The 27,576-nt window shown below is 40.7% G+C and overlaps 1 protein-coding gene across 1 annotated transcript in view; it reads right to left on the bottom strand.

Annotated features, from left to right (window-relative positions):
* Window positions 1–5,154: 5,154 nt before the first annotated feature.
* Window positions 5,155–27,576, bottom strand: part of MKX (mohawk homeobox) — a 46,551-nt gene continuing 24,129 nt past the window's right edge. Inside the window, exons 5-6 of the mRNA XM_061996744.1 lie at window positions 7,137–7,170; window positions 5,155–6,987 (exon numbers count right to left, since the gene is read on the bottom strand). Of these exons, the coding sequence (XP_061852728.1) occupies window positions 6,801–6,987; window positions 7,137–7,170 (221 nt within the window). The 3' untranslated portion in view covers window positions 5,155–6,800. The remainder of the gene's footprint in view (window positions 6,988–7,136; window positions 7,171–27,576) is intronic.

The raw sequence follows: 27,576 nt of genomic DNA, 5'->3' as shown, positions 1-27,576 counted from the left end.
CCCAAGTGAAACACCTTATCTTGCACCTGAACTTCTATATCCACAAATTCCTGGACTGCAAGAAGCTGGAAAGACTCATTTCTCCCTTCCTAGGATGATGTTTTCCAGGTGCTTTTGTGCTCTTCTGTTGATGCTGCAATGGAAGGTGATCTGAACTCACCAGGGCTCTTCCTGGTGTGGCACCTAATGTCTTGCTTCTCAGGACTGTGGTTTGTCTTACCTGTCTTTAGTAGTGTCAGGTTTGGACTTTTGGCTTGAGTTAGTAGTTATTCTCCTGCTGCTGCCAGTGAAGAGATGGAAGTGCTGCAAAAGGTGATTCTTGCTCTGTGACGTGCCTGAGAGACAATTTTAAATTATACTTAACATCAGATACCTCCAGTTCCTTAAGCACATCAAACTGTGTGTGCCACTTAAGGAACAGCACTGCTGTCTCCTACTTCCAGAGACTCATAGTGGCAGGATGAGCAGTGAGGGACATTTAGTAGACAGGATACTCATCCTGTCTCTGCTCTAAGCACTCTCTGGTGCTTAGAGCATCTCCAGGGGAAAGAGCCAGCTCCTCTGCATGGACCAAACCTGGGACAAGGCTTGCCTGGGCTCACATAGGAAGCCTGTGGCAGAAATGGGCTTGCTCTCCACTTCTTCACTAGCAAACTATCTTTCTTATGCTCAAGATAATGTGCCTTTTACCATAAAGAAAGAAATGTCCCTAATTTGTGGTTATTTACAGCACTGTAAATCAGGCTCATGCCACGAAGTACCAATAAAAATTGTTTAAAATCAGCCTTAAATAGCTAAACTCTCAACAGCAGCTCATAAAATGAGACTTGGCAGTTCTTAGGTAGTTATGGTTAAATTGACAGTCCTTCTGGGAGTTAAGATGGCCAAAAGTAGTAGTAGTTAGGAGTGAAGTGATAGATGGTGGAGCTTCTTGGTTGAAGAACTTCTATTGCATGCTCCTGAGACTTCATATGTTCACTGTCTGTGGGCTGAGAGAACGGAGATACCAGACACTACCACTGAACACCAACTTGTTGAATTATAAAACCTTCATCTTTATGTCCTTAGGAACTGCAAAGCCAGAAGAATGAGCTTTGGCATGAAGGATCACATCGGTGTCTGCTTGTAACAGAAGACTTTTCAGACAGGAAGAAAGATAGAAGGAGAATCAAGTCCAAAACATGCTTAACTTTCCTGTTAAGGAAAGTTAAGAAAATCTGAAGAAGGGACCAACACCATGAATGAAAAAACCTCATCCATAAAGAAACCAGATCCCAGCTCCTTTTAAAAAGTCAGGTGCGTGTGTTATATTAGCCTTGAGCCCTGTCTAACTTCCGCTGCCAATAACCACTTCCACTGCCAATAACCCAAGCTGACATAACAGCAACATTAAGGAGCTTTGGGATTTTTTTTCCTGTTGCATTAGGCATTCATGTCTCTTTTCCACCTTTTTTCTCTTAGTTTTTTTTCTCAAGGTACTTGTGTGTTAGCCAACCTCCTCCCTTCTTGTTAAACAAGGAGTTTCAAGATGGGGCCCAAAACTAAGCACTGTCTCAGCAAACCAACACTGTGAAAGAGGTGGGTTTGGTTCTCAATGTTGCTCCTAATTGGGATTGAGCACAGCTAAACACTGCCAAAAAGACTCATACAACACGAACTCACACCCAGGATGGATTCCTACAGCCTCCTCTGCAGTGCGTCAAAGCAGTGCTGTCAGAGAATTAAACCCTTTGTGTTGTGCTTTGTCTCACTTTCCTGCCCTAGCTAACTAGATAGGTATTCCACAAGAGCAGCTTCCAGCTATCAGTATCCTACACACAACAGCTCTGCCATGCAAAGCAGTATTGTCCTCTTTGAGGTGCTGCACCAAAGCAGAGAGAAATTTGTGGACAATGCTGTGGAAAACTGAAGGTGTAGAACAAGTAATAGCCTGAAAGTTGCACAGACATCTTCACATCGTGATGAGTCCAGTTCACGCTCTGCTGTGGACCTTGATGTGGCAGCCCAGACTTGATGTCAAACTTGGCTACCCAGTTTCTGAACTAGGACTTGTTTCTGTCCAGCTGGCTCAGAGCAGGCATGCAACTGTCTGCACATGGCCATGGAAACATACCTTGGCTCCCAGACCTTCAGAAATGCGTGGATTTGCTAGGTTAGGAGCCTGGATTCTTTGAGGTTCTTTATGATTCTTCAAGAGCCTCACAGGTTGTTCATAGTAATACAGGAATAAAACAGGGGTCTGTCATACTTGAAGCAGTCACTGTGATCACTGAATTGGTGTCACCTGGATTCAAGAGCTGCTTGTGGAGTACTGGAAGGTCTGATGTCCTCAGTCTGAGCAGATTCTGGGCTCCATTTTCCTGCAAGTAACAGGCCAGGAATTCAGAAATTGTAGCCACACCAAGCACTTGAGTGGGAGCATAAACTGAGTTGAAGGTTTCATATTAGAATGTTGAGATTTCACACCACAAAATGTTGGTATGTATGAGAAATGATATGTGTCAGCCATGACAGAAGACAGCTGCATCCTTCCCTTTGCCACATAGCAAATGGGCAGTATTTGGCCCAAGGAGCAGTGTCAAATTTTTCTGTTGTAATTGCTTTTCTTTCCTGCAATCCTGTCTCTGCTAGGGCTTTTCTGAGGTCCTCAGTGCTCTCTCAAATACTGAAATGATGAATAAGATTTGTGTAGCCCTGGTGAAGCTCAATTTACAGGAGCTTTATTGCAGCTTTGGGATGTTGGATGACTAGTCACGCTTACCACAATGGACTTACCACCTCCTCCATCCCTTGGAAGCCTTGCAGGGGAATATGGCCCAGGGCTTCCTTAAAACCAAAAGAAACAGAGCCATCACTGAGCCTGAAAACCTCTGGAAGGATTCCTGAAGGAGAGTCTGAGCTTGGTGGCTGCAGCCCTGTTCCTTGGCCATGCCTTGGGAGGCAGGGTGTGGTGTGTCTTAGCAGTACTCTGCCTGACAGCCCTGACTGGCCCAGAGTGATTCTTCACAACAGTATTCACTCACTGTGGTGAAGCAGGGAGAGAAGGCAGTTCCCTAGTAGCCCAGAGCATCTCCAGGGTAGCCACAAACTTGTTTCCCCAGCACAGGTTCCCTTTTGACTAATGTAGAATGATTCCCACACTCTCTTCCACTGCTGGGGATGTCACAACAGGTACAGAGAAGGACTTTCTGGAAATTAAGAGCTCCAGATACTCACGATTATGAGAGATCCTGCTCATTTTTATAATCAAGGCTGCTTCCTGTAATGGCAGCTCACATTGGGTGTTGTGGATCTTCCCTGATGGATAGTTTTGGTGGATAAAATCATCACTCATCAAAAGCAGGGCACATAATGAAAAACTATCTGAGTAAAGAGATAATGAAGAAACAGGTTTAAGTCCACATAGCCTTTCCCCTAGCCTAAGGTAAATGAGTTGTTTCTTGCACAATGCAGAGGTTCTGTCAACCTCCCTTCTCTATCTTTTCCTTCTAACCCACAGGGCAGTGGCTACTTCATGCACTTGCATGTGGGCATCCAAATGTAATTGCCATCGTTTGCCAAACTTCAAGTTTAAATTTCATCTGCCAAGTTATCAACTGTCCTCAATGTGTGTGAGCCCTCAAGGCCTGTGTGTACCAGAACTTGCTCTCAGTCTCTGGTGGAACTTTTTCAGCTGACGTACACATTTATACCTTAGGCTACTAATTGAGAACATGAAGCCACAAAATGAGAATTATAGCTCAGTGGTTGTAGCTGTTGTAGAGGAGACTGTAGTCCTGATCCCAACCAGCAGCCTGGCAATATCACCCCTCCCATGCAACTGGAGGAACTCTGCCGAGGCACAAAAGTTATGAGCCCAGTGGCACAGGTCTCTCATTGCTATAAGCACTGAACATCTAGATGGGTAGACCTTGTCTCTTTCTTCACCAAGGCTCCACAGCCAGAGTGCATCCATACATGGTACTGTAGACAAGTGTAGCCTGTACTCATAAAAATCCCTAAATGACCAGTCTTTCCTAGCTCATGGACCTTCTCCAGCCACTCAGAAGAGTGATGAACTAAGGCTTCCCTCTGTACTCCTCCAATGTGGAGGATTTCTAAGCACCGTGCCATGGTGTCATCAGCAGTCATTAGCCTAAACTTGCTGAACAGTTATTTTTGTCAGGAATGCACTAAACTACTTCACATAACTGTGCACCACAAGGTGTATTATCGAAAGACTGGCCTTTCTGTTTTGTCTTTGCCTATCACATTCTTGTATCCCAGTACAGAGAAACCTTGACTTCTCCAGGAGACCAGAAATGCAAACGACTAAGGACAGGTAAATGAATATTTAACTCAAACCAGTAAGATGTTGTTTGCAGTTATTTATTTTACTAAAATGGTTACATATGTTGAAACAAAGAAGAGCAATAGTAATAATGTTTGTTTTTCCAATATAAATAATTATTGAGTCTTCATTAGCTGTTGGCTCAGCACTGATCACCATTTTTGTTATTTAAAAAAAGACACAGAATTCATTAGAATTTGTCTTTTCAGAAAACTCTAAAGCAGCAGTAGAAAAAAAAATAAATTAAAGGAAATGGTAACAAGAAATTATGCCAAGTATTTCTTAAATTTAAAACCCATTTGATGTGTTTTACAGATTATTCTTTGTGCTTTGATCATTTAAAAAAAAGAACCATGAACAAGTTGTTTATACAATGGCTTACCTTCTCCAGTTTTACTCCAGAGAAGTCCCCAAAAGTACCTTTTTTACATGACAAATTTGGTTGTCATTTATACAGACGAAAACACTGAATATTTCTAACAGAAAAGTTTGTCAAAACCATCAATTTATTGTCACAAAATATTTAATACCAGAATAACTTATAATAGTATGAACAAAAGTGAAGTATTAACTCTCTGTTATTAGTTATAAACTCACATTATTATGTCAAAATCCAGTAAAGTATCAAAAATTAATGTCATGGAATCTTAGACATATAATGATGCAAGTCAGTAAAACATATACTTCAACTGTTCATACAGTCATGACATATGTTTCTTGCTTGGCACTTTAAGTCAATGCAAATCAGCAATTTAGAAAACAAAGTAAAAATATATATGTACAAAATATTTTTATATCAAATCATTTTCATTGTACACTAAATAAACCCAACAACGTTATGTTACATCAAGAAGTTTCCTAAGAAGTCACACCAAGGCTGGTATTTGCAATGTATCTTGACTATTTTAGTGCAACTGGAACAGCCTCTACTTGCAAGTTAGTGTCATCATTAGCACAGTCCTGCTTCCCTTGAAGTGGGAGTTCTGCCATTAAACTCAGTGGGAGTGGGACTAAAGTCTTGTCTTGTTCATTGATGGCTCACCAAAAAGATAAACAAGGAAAGGCCTAAGTAGGAAAAAGCCTGGCAGGATACCCACAGGAAAAAAAAAAAATCCAAAATCCTAGCAACAATCAGCTCTTTTCCAGTTTTTTCAGTAACTGATTCAGTATAAATTGGTTTTGGCTTTGTCACTGTTTATTCAAGTGCTGTAAACCTCATTAGACTATTGTTACATGACTTAAGAATAACTTGTACACCTCTCAATAAAATGTAAAAATAAACCTGGTTTTACACTAGTTATTACACTCAATAGCAGTCAAGTTTAGAGACACAACATTTAACACATGGTTTAGTATCTACTGAAAACCCTCCCACCATAAATGCTGAGATTTTTCAATGTTTCATTTCCCATTTGTGTTTCTAGCTTGGGCTTTGATAGTTTATAGTAGAGCTTTTTCTCATTGAAATATTAACTGTCAATCAACTGTCCTCATCTGTTCAGTACCTACAAAATAAAAACGTTTAAACCACATTAAACTAATAAGTTCCACCGAGGAAACTTTTTTGAGCTCCACTGCAAATAATAAATGGCACCATAGATTTAGTTTTGTACAAGAAGAAATCAAGTTTACTTCTATCAAAACTTCAGTAAGTCACTAGCAAGGTTTTAAAATTATAGAAATTCAACTTGAATTTACAATTAGTCTGGCTAGAACCTTCTCAACTAGAAATCTTTAATAAGCAACACAGCTGAGAGCATATGTATAAGTTCAAAATAATCTGAACAATTAACTTATTTCCTAAATTTGTGTGTTCTAGAGTATTGCACTTTTTAAAGGAATGATTTTGGTATTTAATATACTGCATATATAGGTAAGAAACATGCATAACAACCTCATTGTCACTTTGACAAAACATACTGTACAACTTTTATAACACTGTCGATTAAAAAAAAGAGAGAGAAAACGATGTAACAATTTCATTAAGACTCGTCAATTTGTACAAGTCAAATAAGCACAACTCTCCAGGGCCTCCAGCAGTAATGTGTTTAGCCCTAGGCTGCTTAAGCCCACTTGGAATAATATACAAAGTTTAAGCATTATGGCATTGTCATTTTGAGGCATAATACTGTTGTACTATGCCCACGTTATAGCTTATTTGTTGAAAGCAAGGCACTTACTGTAATAGCAATGCAAACATCTTATGCGCAATTTGATTAACATAAAATAAGTTAATGTTTTGATAAAAACAGGGGGGTTTATAATTTACATGCCTTTTGTAGAAGCAACTGAACATTTCATTTAATACAACAAAAATGTCTGAGTCAGAAGCAGTATTATCAAACTGACCATACTCCAAAAGGGGGCCTATTTTCCACATTTGCCTCATATCTGTGAATCTGATTTTGCTGAAAACCAATCCTGCAAGGGAAATGTCCGTTTGACAGGAAAAAGTAAAAGGACCCATCTCTTAAAACTGATGTACTAATGGCACTTTAACAGTCTTTACTTCTGATATATGTGATGACTTCTGAATGATACAGCTGGTAGTTCCCTGCAGTTTATCCTTCCCCTGGGCAAGGTTCGTTAGGGCCATAGCTGCATTGATCTCCTTCCAGTACGTTTCATCTTTGCTGGTTCCTTTTCTGTTAGCTGCGCTAGATTCAAGCAATAACAAAGATTTACATGTACAGCTTACATGGGTAAGTGATGTCAGGAAAACCATATTATCATTAGTCTTATTTATTATTACCAAATATGAATTATAATATCAATATTATGGAAAACTGTGAAGTTTCTCACTCACCTTTCACACTTATTTGGTCCATTCTCCAGAGTTTCTGAAAACATAAAAAAAAAAAGGATGTCTACTTTCTTTTGACAGTTTTTAAAACCAGCAAGTTCATGGAATAGGCACATGTAAAAAATAATGAAAGTTTCATTCCAAAACTGATACTAGACTTCCAAATAAAATCCTTGTTTCAACATGTATAAAGGGCCAGGTTCATGCAAGCATCAGCCTGGAGAAAACTACACTGAGCTTGGAGCAGAGCACATGTTGGGGAAAAAAAAATGCCGTGGGGAAGTTCCCAAGATGTGACAGTACAGAAGCAGGCTTTGGTGAGGCAGAACCTCATTGAACCTCACCAGAACTGCACCGGCTGAACTGATGCTGAACCCCACCGAAACCATCCTCCACCAGCCCGTGTCTGGGAAAAGGTGCAATAGTGATAACAAAGCTGGTCTTGGAGGTTCACCTGTGTTTTGCAGAGTGATGGAGCTAGTTTTTTCAAAACATAAATCCAAAGGAATTGCCAAACCTAAAAATAAAAATCAGCCTCATTGCCCTTCAGTGAATGCCTTCTTGTATGCACTAAAAATAGGACTTTCACCCATGCACACACGAGGTGTGTGGTTTTTAACATACCCCTTGCCCAGCCTGCGACTCAGTCACAGAGGCAGGCTGAGAAGGATACAAGGAACAAGCACACCTGGTTAACAGTCTTCAAAGATGAAATTGCATCACAAGCATAAGCTGCACTTCCCCATCAAGAGTCACATTTGTTCGTTCATTAAGTCCTCATGTTTTAGAGAAGCCAGAAATATTTACCAGGCTGAAATGTATAGACTTTATTCAATGGGCTTGCTATCCTGACACAGAAACTCATTTTAGAGGAGCATGAAGCCAATGCCTAACTGCAGTACCTATGAAGAATGAGTCAAACAAAAGGAACAGAAACAGCATGAGCACTAATGGTCCCAAAAACCCCTAAACACACCATAAATCCCGTAAATTAATGCACTTCTTAAGGCTACCTTCCCAACTAAAAAACAACTTTATTGCAATACTTCCATCAGATTATTGATTAAACGTTGATCTTTCTTTAAACAGACCTTCCAGTGGAATAGGTCTCAAAGCACATTGCAACTCTTGGCAGCTCTCTGCTTTGCCCACCAGTGACCAGCGGCCCACTTTCTCACACAGCCAACCTGCACTGAATGACTCAGCCCAGCTGCACTCCCTGGCATCTGGAGGTTGCTACTGCAGACACAGTCTCACCAAAGAAATGCAGGGAGATCAGCTCTAATTTCAGAGGTCAGATGTTTGCCAAGCTGTTTGATTTAGCAGGCCTCCATCCTTGTGCAAAACAGGTTTATAAATAAATGTCCACAAGTGGCCAAGGTTTACATTTTGTTCCAAAGCAGCACATCTTAAATCAGTATCTCTTAAGCTCTCCTAGATCAATGCTTGAATGGGATTCAAGAGGGAGAGGTTCAACCTATGCAGAGGAGAAGGAACCAGGAAAAAAAAGAAACGTGATCCAGAAAGAGGTCCTGAATGGCACGAAAAGTCTTTTTCTTCATAGTGTACTTGCCTACAAATGTTTCATCTCTGCTTCATTATTTTTTTTAAATCAAGACAATTTTAAAGAGGAGGTTTAGGACTAAATAAGTCAGTAGCTATAGAAATGGAAATGGCAAGTAATAGAGACCATCATTGCCAGAGCAAACCTGGATATAAATACACCTCTCTCAAGCATCTGTCAGTTTCTTTTGCTGTTGGAAAATATTTCCTATGAACAAAAAAATTGCTTGTACAAACTTCTGAGGAAAGTAGGTGTGAATGGTGACACACATTCCAATTCCAGCGTTTATTTGAAGAAGTATTTGCAAATATTTTGCACTGGTGTTTAGCCAGCTCTAAAAGAAAGTGGCTTGCCCATGAAATATAAAAGCAGTACCGAAGCTAAAAAACAAAATCCATGAGCAAAGAGCCATCCATTCTTTAACTTTGCTGAAGATTTTTCCTGAATTACAAGTCTTTTTTATTCCACTCAGATTTAATGGGTTTTTTTCAAACAAATAATTTATGTCAAAGAAACTCAAAACTGGGTTATAATAAAACCATCACTGATAATTTGCAAAGCTCTTGCTAATAACTGCTGTAAAAGTATGTTAGCACAGTGAAGTCTGAAAATCCATCATTTCAAAGCACAGGACCCCTCTTTCTTGCCAAAAATCCTTTTCTGCTATACCAAATCTCTGACAGCATGTCCCAGTTTGCAGGACCATAGCATCCAAGCAGCTCACATCTGTTTGAACAGCCCTTAGGGAAGGAAATAAGTAATACCATCATTTTTTTTTTTGTATGGGGATAAGCACATTGAGAGAGACAAAGACCACTTCCCATGCTCTCCTTGACATCTTGCAGGTCAAACCAACTGGATTGAACTCAAAAGGAAGAGTAGAGTTCACCTCACTTGACATGAACCTGCCATCTAAGTCATGTACCTTTATCCAGGCTAATTTCCAGACTGTTCACAAACAACAGAGATGTCTGCCAAGATGTGGTTTTAGGCCACCTATCTAACAAGGCAGTCCAATATCCCCAAGTGCTACTGCGAAGCAAGACTGCAAAGGCCACTTCTATGGCTGCCTCCTCCTTTCCCTTTGGGTGGCATTTTCATTCACATGGATATGCTGTCATCTGGATGATGAGAGGACCATTCTTCTCCTTTGGAGATCCAATTAGTGGCCTCACCTGCTTAACTAAGCCTTGAAGAAATGCAGCCTGGCTACACCTGTCTCTTCATCAACAAGTGAGGGAACACAAGATGGCAAAATTTTATCAAATGTAAATAAAAAAAACAGGTGAATCTTTTCCAACACTGCTTTTTCTTCATCTTTTGCAAGCTCCCTCCTCTACATCCCACTTCTAACCAAAGCTGCTGATATTTGACAGATCTGCACACCAATTGCAAAGTATATTTCAAATGTAAAAGTAACATTTTGGTGAAACTGTCTCATTAATATAATTGAATAATATCATTCTCAGCATGGAAAGCGTTTGGTTTCTTGACCATTGCACGTTCCTAGATTTCTTCTCTGAGGCAATAAGGAAATGGCATTAGAACTAGGAAACATCCCCGGGAATGGTGACAGAAGGAATGGAAAAATTATGTGCAGCATAACACATCAATCTAACCTCAGCCGAGGACTCACCTAGAGTAAGTGTTGATGGGCAGACCTCACACTTCACTTATAAGCCCTCTCCCACCAATGAGAGGCAGCACATTACACAAAGTACCAAGGATGAACCACTGCTGCCCTCTCCAAGCACTGCAGTTAACTTTAATCTAACATGCCTTTGGTGGCAGCCACCTCTGGTCACTCCTGAAAAGTGTGGTCCTCTCAATAGTTGGATCAAGGCAGGCTGTTGCACAAATTTCCACCCATACAGACTTGTAAAGCTTATACCAATGTGCCAAGCAATTTCAGAGAAAGCCCATGATGGTGCATTATTATATTCCACGCGGTTCCCAAGAGTTATTTGCACACTGAAGGTGCACACTGAAGTTTATCAACAGCATGCTGCTGGCCAGCACAGATAACTTTCCTGAACAAAATCCAGTTGTGCTCAATAGCATATTTATTAGTTGGAGCCTACAAAGAAGCTGCTCCTGAAGGTGTTTATTCTGTCTCAGAAAGCAATATGCCTCTTGTGAAAGGATATTGGTAGGCTTTCAGCATATATTGAGATCCTATAGTGAATTTATATAGTATTAATGATCAGAAAAATCTTATTGTTGCAAGTTTGGAAATCACTGAAAACAGTGGTCATTTGCTCTACAACTGGAAATTTTTAAGCACTATGAAAATACATTCATTTATAATTAGGTATTGTCATTTATACCTCACTTTCTGGTACTTCATTCTATTTCCAGTCGCAAGCATCCAAAGAATCAGCTTTTGCCTGGCCAGGAATGTCTCCTTCTGCTGTCACTGTCCACCCAAAGAAACCAGCAAGGTAGGATATTTGTTACCTCTTGTTTATAATGGGAAGTCACTATAAATCACTTACCAGTGGAATCCTGTATACCTTTCCATTAGCATGAGTTTTCAGTATACAGTTCACTGTAGCACACAGTGCCAAAAGTATAGTCACCAGACAATACCAGCTTTGTGATAGAGTATGGTATTTTTCAGGACTCACATAATTATTAGTAATATATGTAGCGCTTTTTTTTTTTCACCACAAAATTTCTCCATAAATATTCACTGGCTGATCCTGACAGCTCTCTTGCAAGGTAGCCTGCAGTCCTATTTCAGAAGAGATGGAAATGAGCCTCAGAAGTCCAAAGACAACACGTCTAGGTAATACTTTGACCATTTCAAAAGCATTTAAAAGAATTTTCCAGGATTTCTCCTATATTTAAAATGTTTTCTTGTTCTCCTCTGCTATCAGAAAGGCCCACCCAAAGAAAATAAGTGTTCTTGAAGGCAAACCATCCCTCACTGGACAACAACATAAGTTATTTCAATTTCATGGCCGTTACACCTGACTGTTGTCAAAATAATATATAAGTATTTCACAAGCCATACATCCAAGCACATACACAGAATCACAGAATCTTAAGGGTTGGAAGTGACCTTGAAAGATCATCTAGTCCAACCCCCCTGCCAGAGCAGCACCACCTAGAGTAGGTCACACAGGAACTCATCCACAGTGGCCTTTCACACACTGCACCCAGTAAGAAAGAAGCAAGCAAGAGGATAAATGCTGTAGCACAAATGTCTACTCCGATTTACAACATACAAAGGATCTCTGGCTACGTGTGGTGCTTGCGGCACATTCAGATACTTTAGAACAATTCAATCCCTTAGTGCTCGCTGGGTCTAGACTAATAGCTCATAGAAACTTGAATGACTTCAGGAGTGTGCTAAATAATGCTAATTACAGTTACATTTTACTCTTTGGATCTAAGAATACCACATGTCGTGTGCTGATGAACTGACTTCACCTAAAGGCTTTGTTGGCAACAGTGAAGGAAAGACCGACTGCTTATACAGGACCAAGACGCATCCACATTGCTGCCTCACTCAGCGTTACACACAGCTCAAGATGAAATGCAGCAACTGGCTAAAACCCCTGCTTTGTGTTATCAGGTAACATTGACAAAGCAGAGATGGCTTGAAACCAAGAAGGCATAAAACGTGTGAATGAGGGAACATGACAGACAAGAAAGTGTACAGAACATTATGTGGTTGGGAAAAAATAAGACATGGAAGTTAAGACAAGGTAGGTCAGTCCCACACGACCATCATGTTTCTTGAAGCTACTTAAATATGTACAGATTCCTGATGAATTACACACCTTCTAGCCTAGCTCAAAATGGAGGGGAAAATAAAGAACTGCTGGCCCCAAATGGTAAACACTATAAAATGTTTGTTGGTTCAAGAAAAGGTCCTGTATAACTTATCTTCATTTTAAAATCAGCAATGTTATTCATCTGTTTCTCTTTCTGCCTCTCCTGAACTTTCTTTTGTTGGTTTTGCAGATTCTGGCTCCAAAACATATGTTGACCAGGATTTTCAAAACAAGCAAGAAGAGGAAAAAAAAAAAAGGAGAAATAGGAAATAAATTGGGGCAATTGAATGAAAAAGAAGTTTGGATATGTGAATAAATTAGCGGTGAGGTGACGTATTTCTGTAGGTCACAGACACACACACACCTTGACTCTGGTATTTTCCCAACCACAATTTCAGGGCACAAATGGCTTTCAGACCTCTCGTTCTCCAAGAGCAAAATTGGGCTAATATTCCTGCACTCTTCTGCATTGATCCTTTCCTCCCAAAGGATCACAAAGTAAACTGTGAATCACACATCATCACTAACATTCACTCACATCTGGGGAAGGAAGATGGCTTAGTCCAGGCTGCTCAGCAGTGCAAAGGAGGGGAAACTGTAGCCCAAAGCACTAGGCCAAGGCTTTTCCTCCTATAAGAAATGTCATTTAATCTTGGTTCAAAGATTGTATCATTTTTTGGAAAACCCCAGCACAGCAAACTTCAGCTCCTCTAGCCTGAATTGGAAGAAGCAGGAATTCCCATGCTTATGCTCGCAGGGCTCCCATTTTGAGCCTGATGATGTGAACAAACAAATGAGTTTTCTGAATGTGGACACTGCTCAGCAAGCAACCCTTTTTCCTTTTGCACCATCCTTCCAAGTTTCCTCAGGGACATCAGATCTAATAAGGACAACTTCTGGAGAAGCACAGACAGCAAAGCTCATGCTGGAAGACTCCAAACCACAGAGCTTCCTACAGAAATGTTCCCCAGATTCTCCCCAGTGGTTGACCTTCTGCAGACCCAGAGCCACCTTCACATGGAATCCCCTCAGTGCTGTCCCTTGTGAAGCCATTCCTGGCCAGAGCAGGTCCTGGCCTGGGCAGGTCTGTGAAAAACTACCTGGTTGAGGCTGGCAGTGCTCATGCAGCAGAGCCTTTTGGTGGAGGGACAAAAGCTGAAGTTTCAGATGGCCTGTGGCTGCAGCCATGCTGAGGCAGCACGACCTGGGAGTGAGCAGGATACCAACCGCAGCGGGTACACACAGGGGTACCAGATTTCTACCGACAAAGATTTATTACCATGTCCTTTTGTTAGGCAGGAGGAAGAAAACTGTCAGGAACTTGCTCTGGGCCCAGCCTCTAGAGAAAACTCCTTTCCAGCACAGCTTTCATTGACCACAGCCCTCTCCTTCTTCCAGGAGGAGGTTATGAAGCAGTTTGTAATGAAGTCACTCCCACAACCCTGTGACCTCACTCCTTTGGCTTCACAGTGACACCAAGTATAACAACTGATCTGTCATCAGCTGTTACATCCATTCTGATGAACAAACTGCATAATGACAATTTATGTTCACAGTGGCAACTACAGTGAATATTTTTCCCTATGCTTCCAGTGTTTTTTCTTCCAGTGTTTTAGCCCTGATGTGACCTCTTCTATTAAGACTCATAGGTTGGGTCTTGCCAATGTTGGAAATATCCCATTGCCATCATGCATCAGATCAAACCTTTACAGGGAAATCTCTTTGAAATTTGCTCCTTGCACCAAATCATCAGATATAAGCTTCAGCTGTGAGAGACTGGTACCACTCAAGGCTTTTTTTTCCCTGAATACATGGGAACTTAAAGACTTAGCTTTTTCCTGTGCAGCCTGGAGCCTGCTGAAGTAAGAGTAGGCATCTAGTTACATTTTAATAGATGTGATTTTTATAAAATGAATGTACATGCCCACAGAGACCAGAATAGGTGTATTTTATAAATCATAAAAGAAAATGAAGTTTGCAAGTCTATATGAACATTTGTGTTAATAAGTGTACTGAAAGCCCCACATAATAGTAGGCACGGTGCAAAGAGTCTTACAGTCTTGGGCTATGCACCTGCACGTAAGAATTTACGAGTTAGCAAACTAGATACAAACCTGGTGTAAATCACTTCATTGTTCAGGCTGTCACGATTGGCTCTAAATTTCCCATGACCAGCGACAGTGTGTTCTCCTTGCTGAGATGCAGGGCACTGTGTGAAACTTAGCCAGACTTTTGTAGAGCTTATAATGGGAGTCGGGGCTGTGTAGTGTTGGAGGCGAGCTGTTAACAAACTGATGGTTATATGGTATTATTTTCTTTTCAAGTTTGCTGCAAAGCTGACTGAAATCAAATCTTTCCTCATTGAGCTGGCATGTGATTAATACTGTAATGTTGTCAGATTCCTTGGTGATAGTCTCCCACACGCATTCCATAATGGATAAACAAATATTGGACCTAGGCTTCGCGTTTTTTTGGTGTTATTTAGAAAGGGATTTACAGCATGTTCTGTGCTGACTGGAAGGATGAAGTAGTTATCCCTCCTATTGCAAACCATTATGGGTTAACAGTGAAAAACAAGTCCTTTCCAGCAGGGAAGGGGGAGGGTGATACAAAGAAAGAGGAGAAATAAGAAGAGAGAAAGAAAAAGGAAAAGGCAGAAAGGAAAGGGCATGGGAGATGTTAAAAAAAAAAAGGAATTGAGAAAATGGCAAATGAAGACTCATTAGAAGAAAGGAGAAAACATACCAATGTGTTTATTTTCTTTATTTTTAATATAAAAATATCCCTTTCCCACCAAGGAATCTTGCTGTTGTGCAGGCAGGCACGTTCAGGCTTTCACTCTGGATCTAAAAAATTTAATTGGGAGCTCTTAAAGCCTAAAATAAGGCTTTAAGAGTAAAAAGCTAAAGTCAACTGCAGCCAGGGTAAGCACTATTACACTCCAGCCCAATTGTTTTTCATTAAAAAAGTAGGGTGAAAGGGAAGGTTTCAAAGCCATATTTCAACCCTAGGCTGACACTACAGCAGTAAAATCTGATTTTGTTATGCTAGTTGGCTGTGGGTTTGGGAGCAGACCCTACATATGCGGTGTAACGTTATGATATGAATGTGTGCACACGGGATATTTTCAGCAGCCTCCTGCAGAATTCGGGGAAACGTGCCCCCCGTTCCCGCGGCCCTGCTGGCAGGAACCAGCTCCTCTCCTGTCCCTGGGAGCCAAGCGGGCTCAGACATGGTGTATGCTGCACAAAGGCAATTTAAATTATAAGGTGCTGTGTTCTCAGGCAAGTGGAGGAACTTCTACGTGAATGCCAGAACTGATTTCCAGGGTGTGTTTAGCCAGCAGCAAGTAAAGAATGGGTAAGTTTGTCAGGGAGAGGAAATTCACTCTTTCTTTCACCTGCCTGTAAGATAAGACTGGCAAATATGATCTTTTTAAATGTAGCTACGTCTATCCACTGCATGGGGGACTGGGATATGCACAATACTTATGCCCAAACACTAAATCCAGGCACCTAAGTTATATTCCAAACTTACTGTGTTCTGTGTGATCACAAGCATAGAAACTCAAGCAGCTTGTAAGAAGCGCACCAGTACATTCAGGGCTCCCAACAGTCACACCAGCTGCAAAAATGTCTGTAAGCTCACGGTAACCTCAGACAGCTGTTGCACAAGAACTCCTACAATGTGAAATCAAACACAATTATTTCTATCTATAAGGAGATCCATATAAGTTCATATACATTTACCTATCTGTATCTGTTTCTCTTTTATGTGTGCATAAAAATGGGAATGGCTAAACACCCTGTCTTCCCACTAAGTGTACCGTGAGACGTGGTATTATCAGTGATCACCACCTCCTCAAAGGCACAGGAAGGACCTGCTCCAGGGTCAAATCTGGATCAGCAAGTGAGACCTTTCCCTGCTCAATCTGAAGCATCACGGCACAGCAGCTCTGAGGCTGTTCCAGGAGAGGAATGCGAGAAGAGCGAAGTCAGATGGACTTAACAAGGCCAAGTAAATAATATCCGTGATTGACAGTCTCTCTGCTTGTGCCATGGGTTTGCTTGGGGATCAATAAGCTGTTTGACCTTTTCACAGATGCCATGGTACTTCTTCCAACTTGAGAGCCTGGGTTCTCATCTTCAGCAGTGCTGAGCACTCACAGATGCCAATGACATTAACAAGAGTTGTGCTTTGAATGTATAAAGCAAGATGAAATCAGGAGCACTCAAGGTCTCAGGTATCTAAAATTACTTCAAATTTTAATTACTTAGTGCCTTGGTTTCCCATTTGTGAAATCCTACAGATATCTTATGAAAACAACATTATTTAAGTTTGCAAAGGACCAGATGGCATGTATCAAATGGCACTGAATAGCACACCACGAAATGAATCACCCTGTCCTCAGAGATGCTCAGCTGCATTCATGTTAGTGCTTTGCTGCTAGAGAAGTGGCCACAAGTACTCAGCGAGGATGTAAGCTGGGTGGCTTCTTTCAAACAGCCAGCTCACATGTCAGAAAAATATCTCTTTCCTCACTTAGCTGGAAACGTGACGCAAACGCTTTTATTCAGCATCCTGAGGAATTACAGGAACCTACACAGAGAGCTGTAGTCACTCACCATATGCAGAATATCCAGCAGAAAAACACATTGCTGAGTGAGCTGCAAGGGCAATAGTTGCCTGCAGATTGAACAAAAGTGATTCTAGTGTTTTATTGCTTTATTTTTGAGTCAAGATTTTAGTTCTGGTCCCTTTGCTTTCACTTGTGAAGCTACTGTAGTCTTCATGCTCTTGCTCATCACAACTTGCACTGTTATTATTTCCATGAAAGGATATCTTCCCAAACCTAAATATTTCCAGCCCTCTTTTGAACAGGCCCTCAGAGATTGTAGTAAACTGAGAGGTATCTCAAGAAGTGCTGTGTTTTCTGTTTTCCCATTCACCGAGTGAGAGGCAGCACAGCAAACCAGGCAAAAGTGAGAAGGCTCTTGGAGCAGAACTGCTTGCCCAGCATTACTAAAAAAGACATATCTATTTGCCAACAGGTTTTGAAGAAGCAAAAACATCTCTTTCTTCTCCAAACATCTTCTCATATTTGAAATGGTTGGAGTCCCAGAGCAGTGAAATTTCAATGACTCTAGAGGAGAACTGTACTTAGAAGAGCTCAAAGACGACACTGCCTATCATGGAGGCTGGTGCAATGTAATAAATCAGCCAGACTGAGCTTGAATCCTCAAGGAGCAGCAAAACCTTAACACTGCAGATGCTCATTAATTGAAAGTTGTAAGAGCAGAGTCCTTGCGCAAGACTGATGAGGCTCCTGCACTACAAAGGAGCATGTGTGGGAGGTCCTGAAACAGTAGTAGGCCAGTATTTAAGATTGCAAAGGCCTTGGATGTGAACAGCTTTGTGGAAGAAGGTGGAATTGCTCTTTTGGCAAAACACGTGAAACGGTCTATGATAACAGCAAGGATGACTGAACAAATATTTGCACTGAGTGCCTTGTCAGGACAGGGGAATTGCTACTGATATGATCTTTACTTTCAATGTTACTGCTTCTGACAGTCTTACAGACTTTGCAGATGTTTATTGGCCACTAAATCATTCTTCAAGAATGTTGGCTCCATTCCCAAACCTGAAGAGTCTGAATGTGAAGGGGTTTGTTATTCAACACACACTGCTGCTTTTGGAGACAGTGATTTTCAAGAAACCAGCAGGGAAGCATCATCAACTGATAACGACACAGGGCTGAACTCAGACTTCTCAGTTCTCAGGGCCTCAGAAGCTGGGGCACGCTTGAGTGAATGTGCACCATGCAGGAGGGCACGGTGCATCCACGTGGCACAGCACACTGTCTGAGCCATGACAGCAATGCTCCGCCACATTAACGGACCTGTATCATAGCTAAGATTGCTGCGGAGAGGTAGGGCTTACTAGCTCATCCTGACCTTGATATACTGCTTCCAGTTCTTGGTATAGTACAACTGCATGAATTCTGAGGCTTCTGTGAAACTCATTCCATGACGCTGCAGAGATTGTTACTGTTCCGTTCAGCTCCTCTAACTGTAGGACACGCTGCATAACAACGAGGCATATTCAAACCCTCTGCCATTCATTCCAGGAAAAGCAGTTTGGAAAGACCCAATTGCTGAGCTATAGAGGACCCCAAGCTACAATATTTCAAGCCAAACAGATTTGCTTTCAAATAGAGAGTATCTGAACCGTGGGCAATATGCCCAGGCTGTTTCTCTGAGCAAAGATGCCGATTCTCTGAGATCATTGCAAACAGCTCTCACCTGAAAAAGCTACACTGGCCACTGGAAACTACCTAAATAGCAACTGTAACAAAATAGTAGTAATAATAATTGTGACAGCAGTAACATCTTTTAAATAATGAATGACAACGAATAATCCATGCCTTTGTACTAATAAAATGACAAGTTACCGAAGCACAATGTAATATTGCCACATGGGAAAAACGTATTATCCAGAACTAGTAAACATCTTTCTCCCCAAAAGGCACTGATTACTTTGATCAATGTAGTCCAAGTCACAATAGTAAACACGATCTAATAGCAGTTAAAGCCCACAGCTGCCTCTAAAACCTAAATGCATTGGTGGCTATCAGCCTCCAAGATCAAAGACAATGTAATACAAAGCAGCCTCTTGTAAAATTTTCCCCCCAAACATGGTGAATACTGTTTGTTTAAAAATGCCAGGTTAGGGTAGAGATAGAGTGCTTCAAAGTATGTAATCATATCATGTTTACTACATATTTGTTTTACATTTTTAGCTCATACATGTTTTCCTGGAAGTCAGGAGATTTCTCAGTAGGGAATTCACTCCTGCAACAGTTTGCTGTATCAGACTTAAAACCCACATACATATTTATGGGAAAGCCATATGGTATTTATGGTTAAATCAACTGACATACTTCAAATATATGAATTTTGAATAATTTGAAAGATCTGTAGGTCAAAAACAACTTAGAAGCTTTATGAGCATGTATAAATAACCAGTCTTGCCTCCTGCTACCATAAATCAAAAAACCCCAACCCTTCACCGAGCAGGGTTTGCAATCAGGGGAAACTGGGCTACATATACATGCATAAAAATATGGAAAATCAGCATTCACAGAATGCAAGTCCTCATACAGATGCAGTTGGAAAACACTCTGGACTTTTTCCTCAAAGAGCAACTATCTCAGGCTGACCCATGTTTCTGTAATTTGCTTATGCTCCTTCCCCAACCTCCACAGATGCTTTCCTAAGGATAAGCAGTATCTGAAACAATCATGTATTTGTATTGCTAGCTTTGCATCCTCACCTCCCTTTTAAGAATTAAGATCCTGAATTCCCACTTCTCTATAGAAAAGGAACAAGAGAGGAAGTCATAGTACCAGACATAAAAAAACATTAATTTTTTTTGAGAGTAACTGTAGTGAAAAAAACCCCTATGATCCCTTCAACACACTCCAGCTCTAGGCTTTGGGTCTTTGGATGAAGGATAAGAGCCAGGCATCTAGAACCCAAAAGCTTTAAGCTATGTGAAATGAAATGTTGCATGTTCTCTAATTAACTTGCTGCTATTATTAGCAGTACTTTTGTTTCCACTTTTAAAACAATAAAAGCTTTTTCTTTCATTTTGCAAGAGTTCTTCTTTACTTCTGCCCATGAGCCAAAGCTTTTCCACAGAGTTATAGCCTATGCATCACAGCTTGCAAAGTTTATGGAGACCTGCAAAGGGTCTGCAAAGCAGACGGAGCAAATCCCATGTGTGGACAATGCTTGCTCTCTCCCCCTACCCTCCTTCTGGACAAACAGACCATGCACCACCAGAAAACACTGTATTTGAGGGTAGGATTCATCAAGGAACACAGAACATTCACATAAGTTACTTAGCTGCCTGCCACCAACTGTTATACTTCAGATGAACGAACCAGTACGATGTTGGCAAGCCAGTCCTTCAGGGAACCTCTGAGAGACTGCAAGCAAGACTTGTTAGCCCTGGCATGCACTACCAATCCCAGTCACAACTCAAGCTTAAATATATCTTTTAAAAATACTCTCTTGATATCATTTCCTAGGCAACTACTATCTCAGGTAGAAACATCTTGAGGGCTGCTCCACACATCCTGCTGACCACCTATAGCATCCATCCATAGCGAGACTCTTCTCTTCCTCTTGCACCTCAGTCACAGCTGGCTGCAGCAAGCTGTTACAATTCAAGGCAGGTTCTGACTGATAGTTCTAAGCTTTGCAATTAGTACTTGCCCTGTACCCTCCAAACACCCAGAGGTCTGCTCATGGGCTTAGATCACACCTGGCACATTCTGGTTTTATTTTTTACAAGCTTCATTAGCCTTTGTGGTGAAGTGGAAATCCCAGAATAGGAACCAGGACATCAATACTTGTGAGTGTCTGTACTCTTGGTCCCCAAGGAGGAGCTGCCCAGAGGAAATAACAAAGTGTTAAAACCCTGGCATTGAGGCCTTTTCCAGATGATTTGGTTAATTCTAAGAAGCCACACTGCTCAGCCAGGCCTGTTTATGAAATCCGCAACTTTGGTAAAGGGAACAAAGTATAGGAACATACAGGAATATATAGGCATATCTACTGTTTGCAGTTCTCAGTTCAAATAACTTCTCAGTCATGCTGCCCTCTTTTATAACATCATCTTCCTCTTCCACCTCTTCCCCATTTCCAAGTGCATCCTCATTTATTCTTTTGCTACTATGAGAGGCGAAAACTGAAGCAACAAGAGTTTTGAAAGCACAGTGCTTTCAAAAAACATCTTGACTGCCTGCTGGGATGGTACTTGGCTTGCAAAGTCAAAGCCATACTGTAGCAATCCATCAAATAAAAGGTGTTGCGTATGCTTGGCTGCTGGCATTAAACTGTTGACGTAAGAATTTGGTAGAAATTTGAAAATGCTAACTGCTGCCTACCAAAAGGCCGATTGGGAAGTATGACTCCTGGATATGAGGCACAAGGAGTTTGGGAAAGTTTCCCCTGGCCACAAGTCCGTGCACATCTGTCCTACCCCTGAATCTGGTGCATAAGCTGGTCTGTAGACAGCACTTAACTTGGAAAAAAAGAATCCGTTTGAAAGAAGTGCCTTGAAACAGAGGTACTGGCAACAGATGAGACTCACTTGCTGTAATTACTGAAAGACAAATTTTTGAGCAAGACTCCTATCTGACTTTTGTCCAAATGTTTCTTGAGGCTCCAAATGCTGTGGCCTTTCGAATGAAGGCAGTAAAATGCTTTCTGTTAGAATGACTGGTAACATGAAAGCAGAAAATTCACATACTGAAACTAAGGTTTGAATTGTACTCCTGTTTGTCAGTAAAAGCAGACTCGTTTATTTTTATGTCTCAGAGAAAAACAGGATCTGCAGTAGATGTTTAGTAGGAGATTAAGTTTTAGAAAGACGGGCAAAATTTATAAATAGAAGTACTACGTTTTCAAGGATGATGAAAACAGCATCTAAAAATGTAGTGGTATAAAACCTACTGCCTGAACGCTATGTTTACCTGTACAGCACATTTTTTCTTTTAAAAAAAAAGCTTTTATATGTCAAGGAAACAGAAGACAATTAGCTCTGATTATATAATGAAGCTTCAGATGAGTTTACGGCTCTTTAACTGTCGTTCTTATAGACACATGCAATAAATGTTCCTTTACAAAACTTTCCTACTTTCTAAGCAGCAGAAAGGATGCCTTCCTTTGGGCAAATACACACTTCATCTATTTGGGCAAGAAAATGAGAAAAAAACAAAAAGAAATTTCCAATCAACACTTGTTAATTTGAAACACTAAAAATTCTTCCATATTGAAAGCAGATTGCTCAGAAGAAATGCTTTTTCTCAAGGTCACAACAGCGCTGGCAAAACTCAAAAAAGTTGTAGTCCAACCTACTTGTGTTCATCTGTGTTTACTTAGTCTCAATTTGACAAAAGTCTGCCTCTGATTATACAAAGCAGTCATCTGCCCACAGATAAATAGATATTACACAAACGTTTGGAGGGAATGACATTTGGCTACCATTATTTTTGGAATAATTTACTCTGCATCCTGAACTTAAAACACCAAAATGATTCATAATGTTTTTTGGACTCAAGTATTTCCATTTAATAAATAGATTTACCTCTATGACCTTTGTGGGCTTTATATTGTACAAGTTTAGTGGATAGAAAAAAAAAAGGTAATCTACTGTTAAGTTTTCTGTACGCTTGGGAAAGGTGGATTTATACAGAATACAGACTAAAGCCAGTGGCACATCTGGTGCACTCACTGCAGCAGGTGAGAGCCCAGCACCTGCACTCCAAAAGGCTCAGAACTCAGCTCTGCAAGACATCCCACTCCATTGCAACCCGCAAGCACATCTGTACTGCTCAGTTCTCTGCAGAGCATGCACCTGCAGTTAAAGTCCATGCTAGCAGAAAACCTAAAAGCAGTGCCCGAGACACAAATGGTGTTTTCCATTTCAAATGTACCATTTGAGATGTAAACATAATAGTTTTCTGACTGTCATTTGTAAGAGGAAAAATGAATACATACTGGATGCCAAATTTATATTTTGCTTTATCCAAGGTAGGTAGTTGTTTCATGATAACTATAAAATAGCTTATATTTTAAAGCAGACTCCCAGCATTTCTCTTATGTGGGCAGAAATTTTGTCCAGTTAAAGATATTAATTAACCTAGGGCATTTTGTGTCATAAATTGCCCAGGAATAAGGCAAAAGCTTATGAATAAATTACAGCCTCTACTCCCATTCCCTCTCTTATGCCTCTTCCTCATTCTCTTCCCTTTAAGCCGCTGTCAGTTTCCCAACATCAACCACCCCAAACCGTGCTTCCACATCAAGCACTGGGAGTATTGAGGGCTATTCAAAGTCCATGACAGATATTGTTACTGCTGTACATTTCAAGTGGAAAATGTTCCCAGAATGTGGTGATAGATGGAAGAATAAAACCAAGACCCGCGGAGAGTCAGATAGATTAGTTTCTGTAAAGTTAGCATGCTTTCAAAAATGTCTTTTCAATTAGAATACCAAAATTAAGAAAGCCTCTGATGCAATAGGAACCATATGTTTGACAATCCAGCTTCTCGATCTTTGACATCTGAATGTTTAATTTAATGAAAATTAAGACATTTGTTTACAAAGAACTAGTTTATGTGTTTACAGGACTAAGCTGAATGTTTTCAGACAGAACAATTATATACTAGTCATTTCCCCTCATTTTTCGTTGTTTCAGGAAGAACTATTACTGTGAAGAAGGAATGTGTTTTCGATGTGGACAGCTGGAGGTACAGAAAACAGATTTCTATCACGTGGAACAAATGAGGTGAATTCCATCTTTACATGCTGTTTCCTTACAGACACTAAGTATTAGAAGCTCATTACACTATGATGCAAAGCCACACTCATTCAGAAGTGTGCTAATGATTCCAACCCAAAGAAGAGTTAAGTCAGATGGAGTCCAGGAAAATGAAGCAGCACAGAAACCTCATCAGCAGTCCAATCACATGACAAAACGCGAGGCATCTCCAAAACCACTGCCTGCCAAAACCAGAAAGGCTGCTGCAAGAAAAATACTTTCACAGCTTGATATCTGGGTCTTGTGACTGCTATCCAAACAAGGAGTAAAAGTGGTACTATATAATGTGGCAGGGTAAACAGAACCACCCACTCATCATCACCAATCATGTTTTTAATTCAGATAAATTCTGTTTCTTTAAAAAATTATGGGGAGGAGGAGGAAAGGAACAAAACCTTTTGTTGAACTTGAAAACTATATGCATAATCTGATCTGGCAAGACATATTTTAGGTTCATATACAACATGAACTATATAGGAATGCATGATTTGTCATGCAGGATCAAAGTATTGGTCCATCCCAGGTGATGTCCTTTCCACACTACTGACCGACACCCATCTCAGAAGAGCACAAAGACATTGCCCTCAGCCAACTATGCAATAGGTTAAGAAGATTTTCTGCCTACAACTTGCAGATGATGACTTGAAAAAATTTCAAACACAATATCTGATTTGAAAAAATTGCAGAAAGGAGTAGACCTGGGAGAAGTTCAAACTTTCAGGAATGTTGGGTCAGAGATGTCTCCATGCTTGGCCAAACTGTCTTACAGTAGACTGAAAACTTGTTACGAGTTTTCAAAACAGGTCTTGGTGGGATTTGACAAAGTCTGGGTTGGGTGTGATTAAGCCAAAGTATAAAAAATCTTCTATACTTTATGTCCAGCTTAGTCAGGGATTGTGGATGCACCAAGAAACTTGAAGTTACTAACCACGCACCTCACACAGACACCGCTGCTGCTACCACCAGTGACTCCAGAACTAGAGTATTTCCCAGTCCTTGACTAAGTTCTGCTTTTTTTTTTTTCCTGAGTTGTGAGCAACAGTTTGGATTATTTGCTTTGTATTCTAAGCAAGGTCATACTCTTTTCTGGAAGTGTATTTGCTCTTAGCCTGTGTGACACAGAAAAAAATGCCAAGACATAGTAATTAGATTCAAAGGTGCCTTCCGAGAAGAGTGTCAATATCTTGAATGCTTATCTACCCTCATTCCTCAAAGACAGAAATGGAAAATATCATCCTCATTTTCGACTTTGAAAAATACTAATACTGCCTATGCTTCTCTAATTCATTCTAGAGCCCTTCCCTGTTACACTTCATATTCCCACCTGTATTTCTATATCTGCTTCCCCAGGATTTTCTTTTCTTTCCCATTCCTTTCCCTTCGTAGCTCTCTCCTTTTCTCTTTTGTTCTTTTCTTGTCCTCAGTTCTGCATTTCCCTTTCCTTACCCTCTTCCAGCACTCTCCTCTCTTTACAATCTTCCAAAAGCTTCTGTTCTTTATTTTCTCACTTGTATTTATCTCTTGGATGTGAGTTTTTGTTTCTCCCTTCTCTCCTTATTCTTTCTTCTAGCTTTTGCCTCCTAGAGCTAAAATGATACTCCAGCCACAACCTACCTGAAAAACAAGGTACAAGTCCATTGTCAGAAGTAAAGGGATTGAAAGTGTCTCAGAAAGAGCTAAATGACTATTCCAGTCACCTTCCTGGACAAACAAGTGTAGCTCCCATTGACAGCTGGAGGAGTTCAGTGCCTGAGTCAAGTTATTCCCCGTTTGCCACCAGTCACTGTTTGGCGTGGGAGTCCTGCTATAGCAATCTGTCCCCACACCAGGGCATGGAAAGACAGATAGAATTTTGTGCCTGGTCTTGGTGATGGGAAAAACAACTTGGATACTGTAAATCCTTTCTTCAGCCTTAACCAAGAATGGCACCTAAACACAAGCAAAAACTTTGTTGAAATTGAAAACACTGAGGGAAGAGGTCTGTATACAGACAGTTATGCACTACTTCATCCCCAGTGTTCTGCTGGATCTCTAAGAAAATACCAAAACATCACAAGAAAAGTTCCCTGTAATGGCATGCATCATGTAATTAATACCTCAGCTAATGAAAATCTCTGTCTTGGCTTCAAATGAAGCGGTTTCACATCCTGGGAAAGGACAGAATTACACCACACAAGCAATTCGGTCAAGAGGATAAAAAGACTGAGAAGCATTGATTTCCTGAACTTCTTGAAATCTGCCCATCAAAACAGTAAATATTTGCTTTCCAAGATGAAACAAGCGAATAGAAACATGACCTAAAAATTATCTTTATGGCCAACACTCCAGAGAAAATACTGGGGAACACTCTTGATTTTTATGGCGAATGTATTGCCCCTTTAACAACCCGTGATCGAAAGCCCAGCTCCCCCATCCAGCTCGTGCTGCCTGGGCAAACCAAAGCTGTCTGTGCACAGCTCAATCCAACCTGCACACTCGATCTTTCAACATTTTCTCTGTTTTCTTTGTCTCATTCTTTTTATACTGCTTCTGGTGGTTTATGTGTGTGTTTTTGCTGCTGCTCACTTCTGCTCTCCAACTGCTTGCTGGGCAGGCACAGCAATTCCATGTAAGGAACGCGGGGAAGAGAAACAGTCCTTGATTTTTCTGTGCACGGTAACTTGCATGACATTTGATCATACACAGAGATTAAGTCATTCATGAATAGGGCCCAAAGGGAGGAACAACTCCAGAAAAACAACCCTCCTCGCTGGTAGTGCAGCATCCAGGACTCCACAGTCATTACTGCCACACTTACAGTTTGTAGTCAATCTGGCAAAGCAAGGAATCCAACTGCAGGCTCTGTGGTTAAAATAAAATGTATCTACAGCAGCTTGGATCAATGTTTAAAAATGTTCCATGGTATTTTAGTCCAAGGACAAGCTTTTAAAATTAAAAGAAAACTTTGGCTTTAATTACAGATTAAAAGTGAAAGTTGTTTAAAAAGAATGCACATTCTGAGAAGAACAGCAACAGAAATTATTTAAAACTTAGAACTCGCTCTTCTCTCTCCCAGAATGTGACAAGTCTGCTTGTAAATATTTAAAACAAAAAATTGAAAGCGATTAATTTGTGGACAGCATTTCGGGTGCTTCTGTCTTGCTGTTGTAGATCTCTGGCATAACTCGACTTTTTCCTATATTTACACTTTCAAGCTACAATAAGTGTCAGAATTTGATGCACGTTGCAATGGCCAAAAGAGAACCACAACTGTAACTTTTACCTCCTTTTCCCCTAGATTTTCTTACTACATATGTGTGATGCAGCAGATGTCACCACCCTGTACATAAACGCAAACGGTTTACTCCAGATCAGCTACGAGCAATGTGATCCCACAGTGGTTAGGTGCTACAATGGAGAAGCTGCTGCTCTTGGGATGACTTTCAGCAACAATTGCCCATATGAAAATCATTAGTGCATAGCAGTGGATTTTCCACATGTTCAAATGCTGGACAAGCAGGTTGCCCTTGAAGTATGGTTCCCCAGGGGAAGAAGGAAAACCCAGAGAAAAGTATTCTATTGTCAGATCACGGTTTTGCTAGAGCCAGACAAAAATATGGTCAAGTATTCACTTGGCTGCTCTGCTGGCAAAATGATAGGGTACCGAAACGGAGACAGCTAATGAGGAAGGCAAAGAATGAAGCTCAGGAAGAAGAAAAATCTTAAA

This window comes from Colius striatus, chromosome 5, assembly GCF_028858725.1.
Source record: "Colius striatus isolate bColStr4 chromosome 5, bColStr4.1.hap1, whole genome shotgun sequence".
NCBI classification, from domain to species: Eukaryota; Metazoa; Chordata; class Aves; order Coliiformes; family Coliidae; genus Colius; species Colius striatus.
The sequence above is the reverse complement of the archived record's forward strand: the minus strand, read 5'-3'. Positions and strand labels throughout refer to the sequence as shown.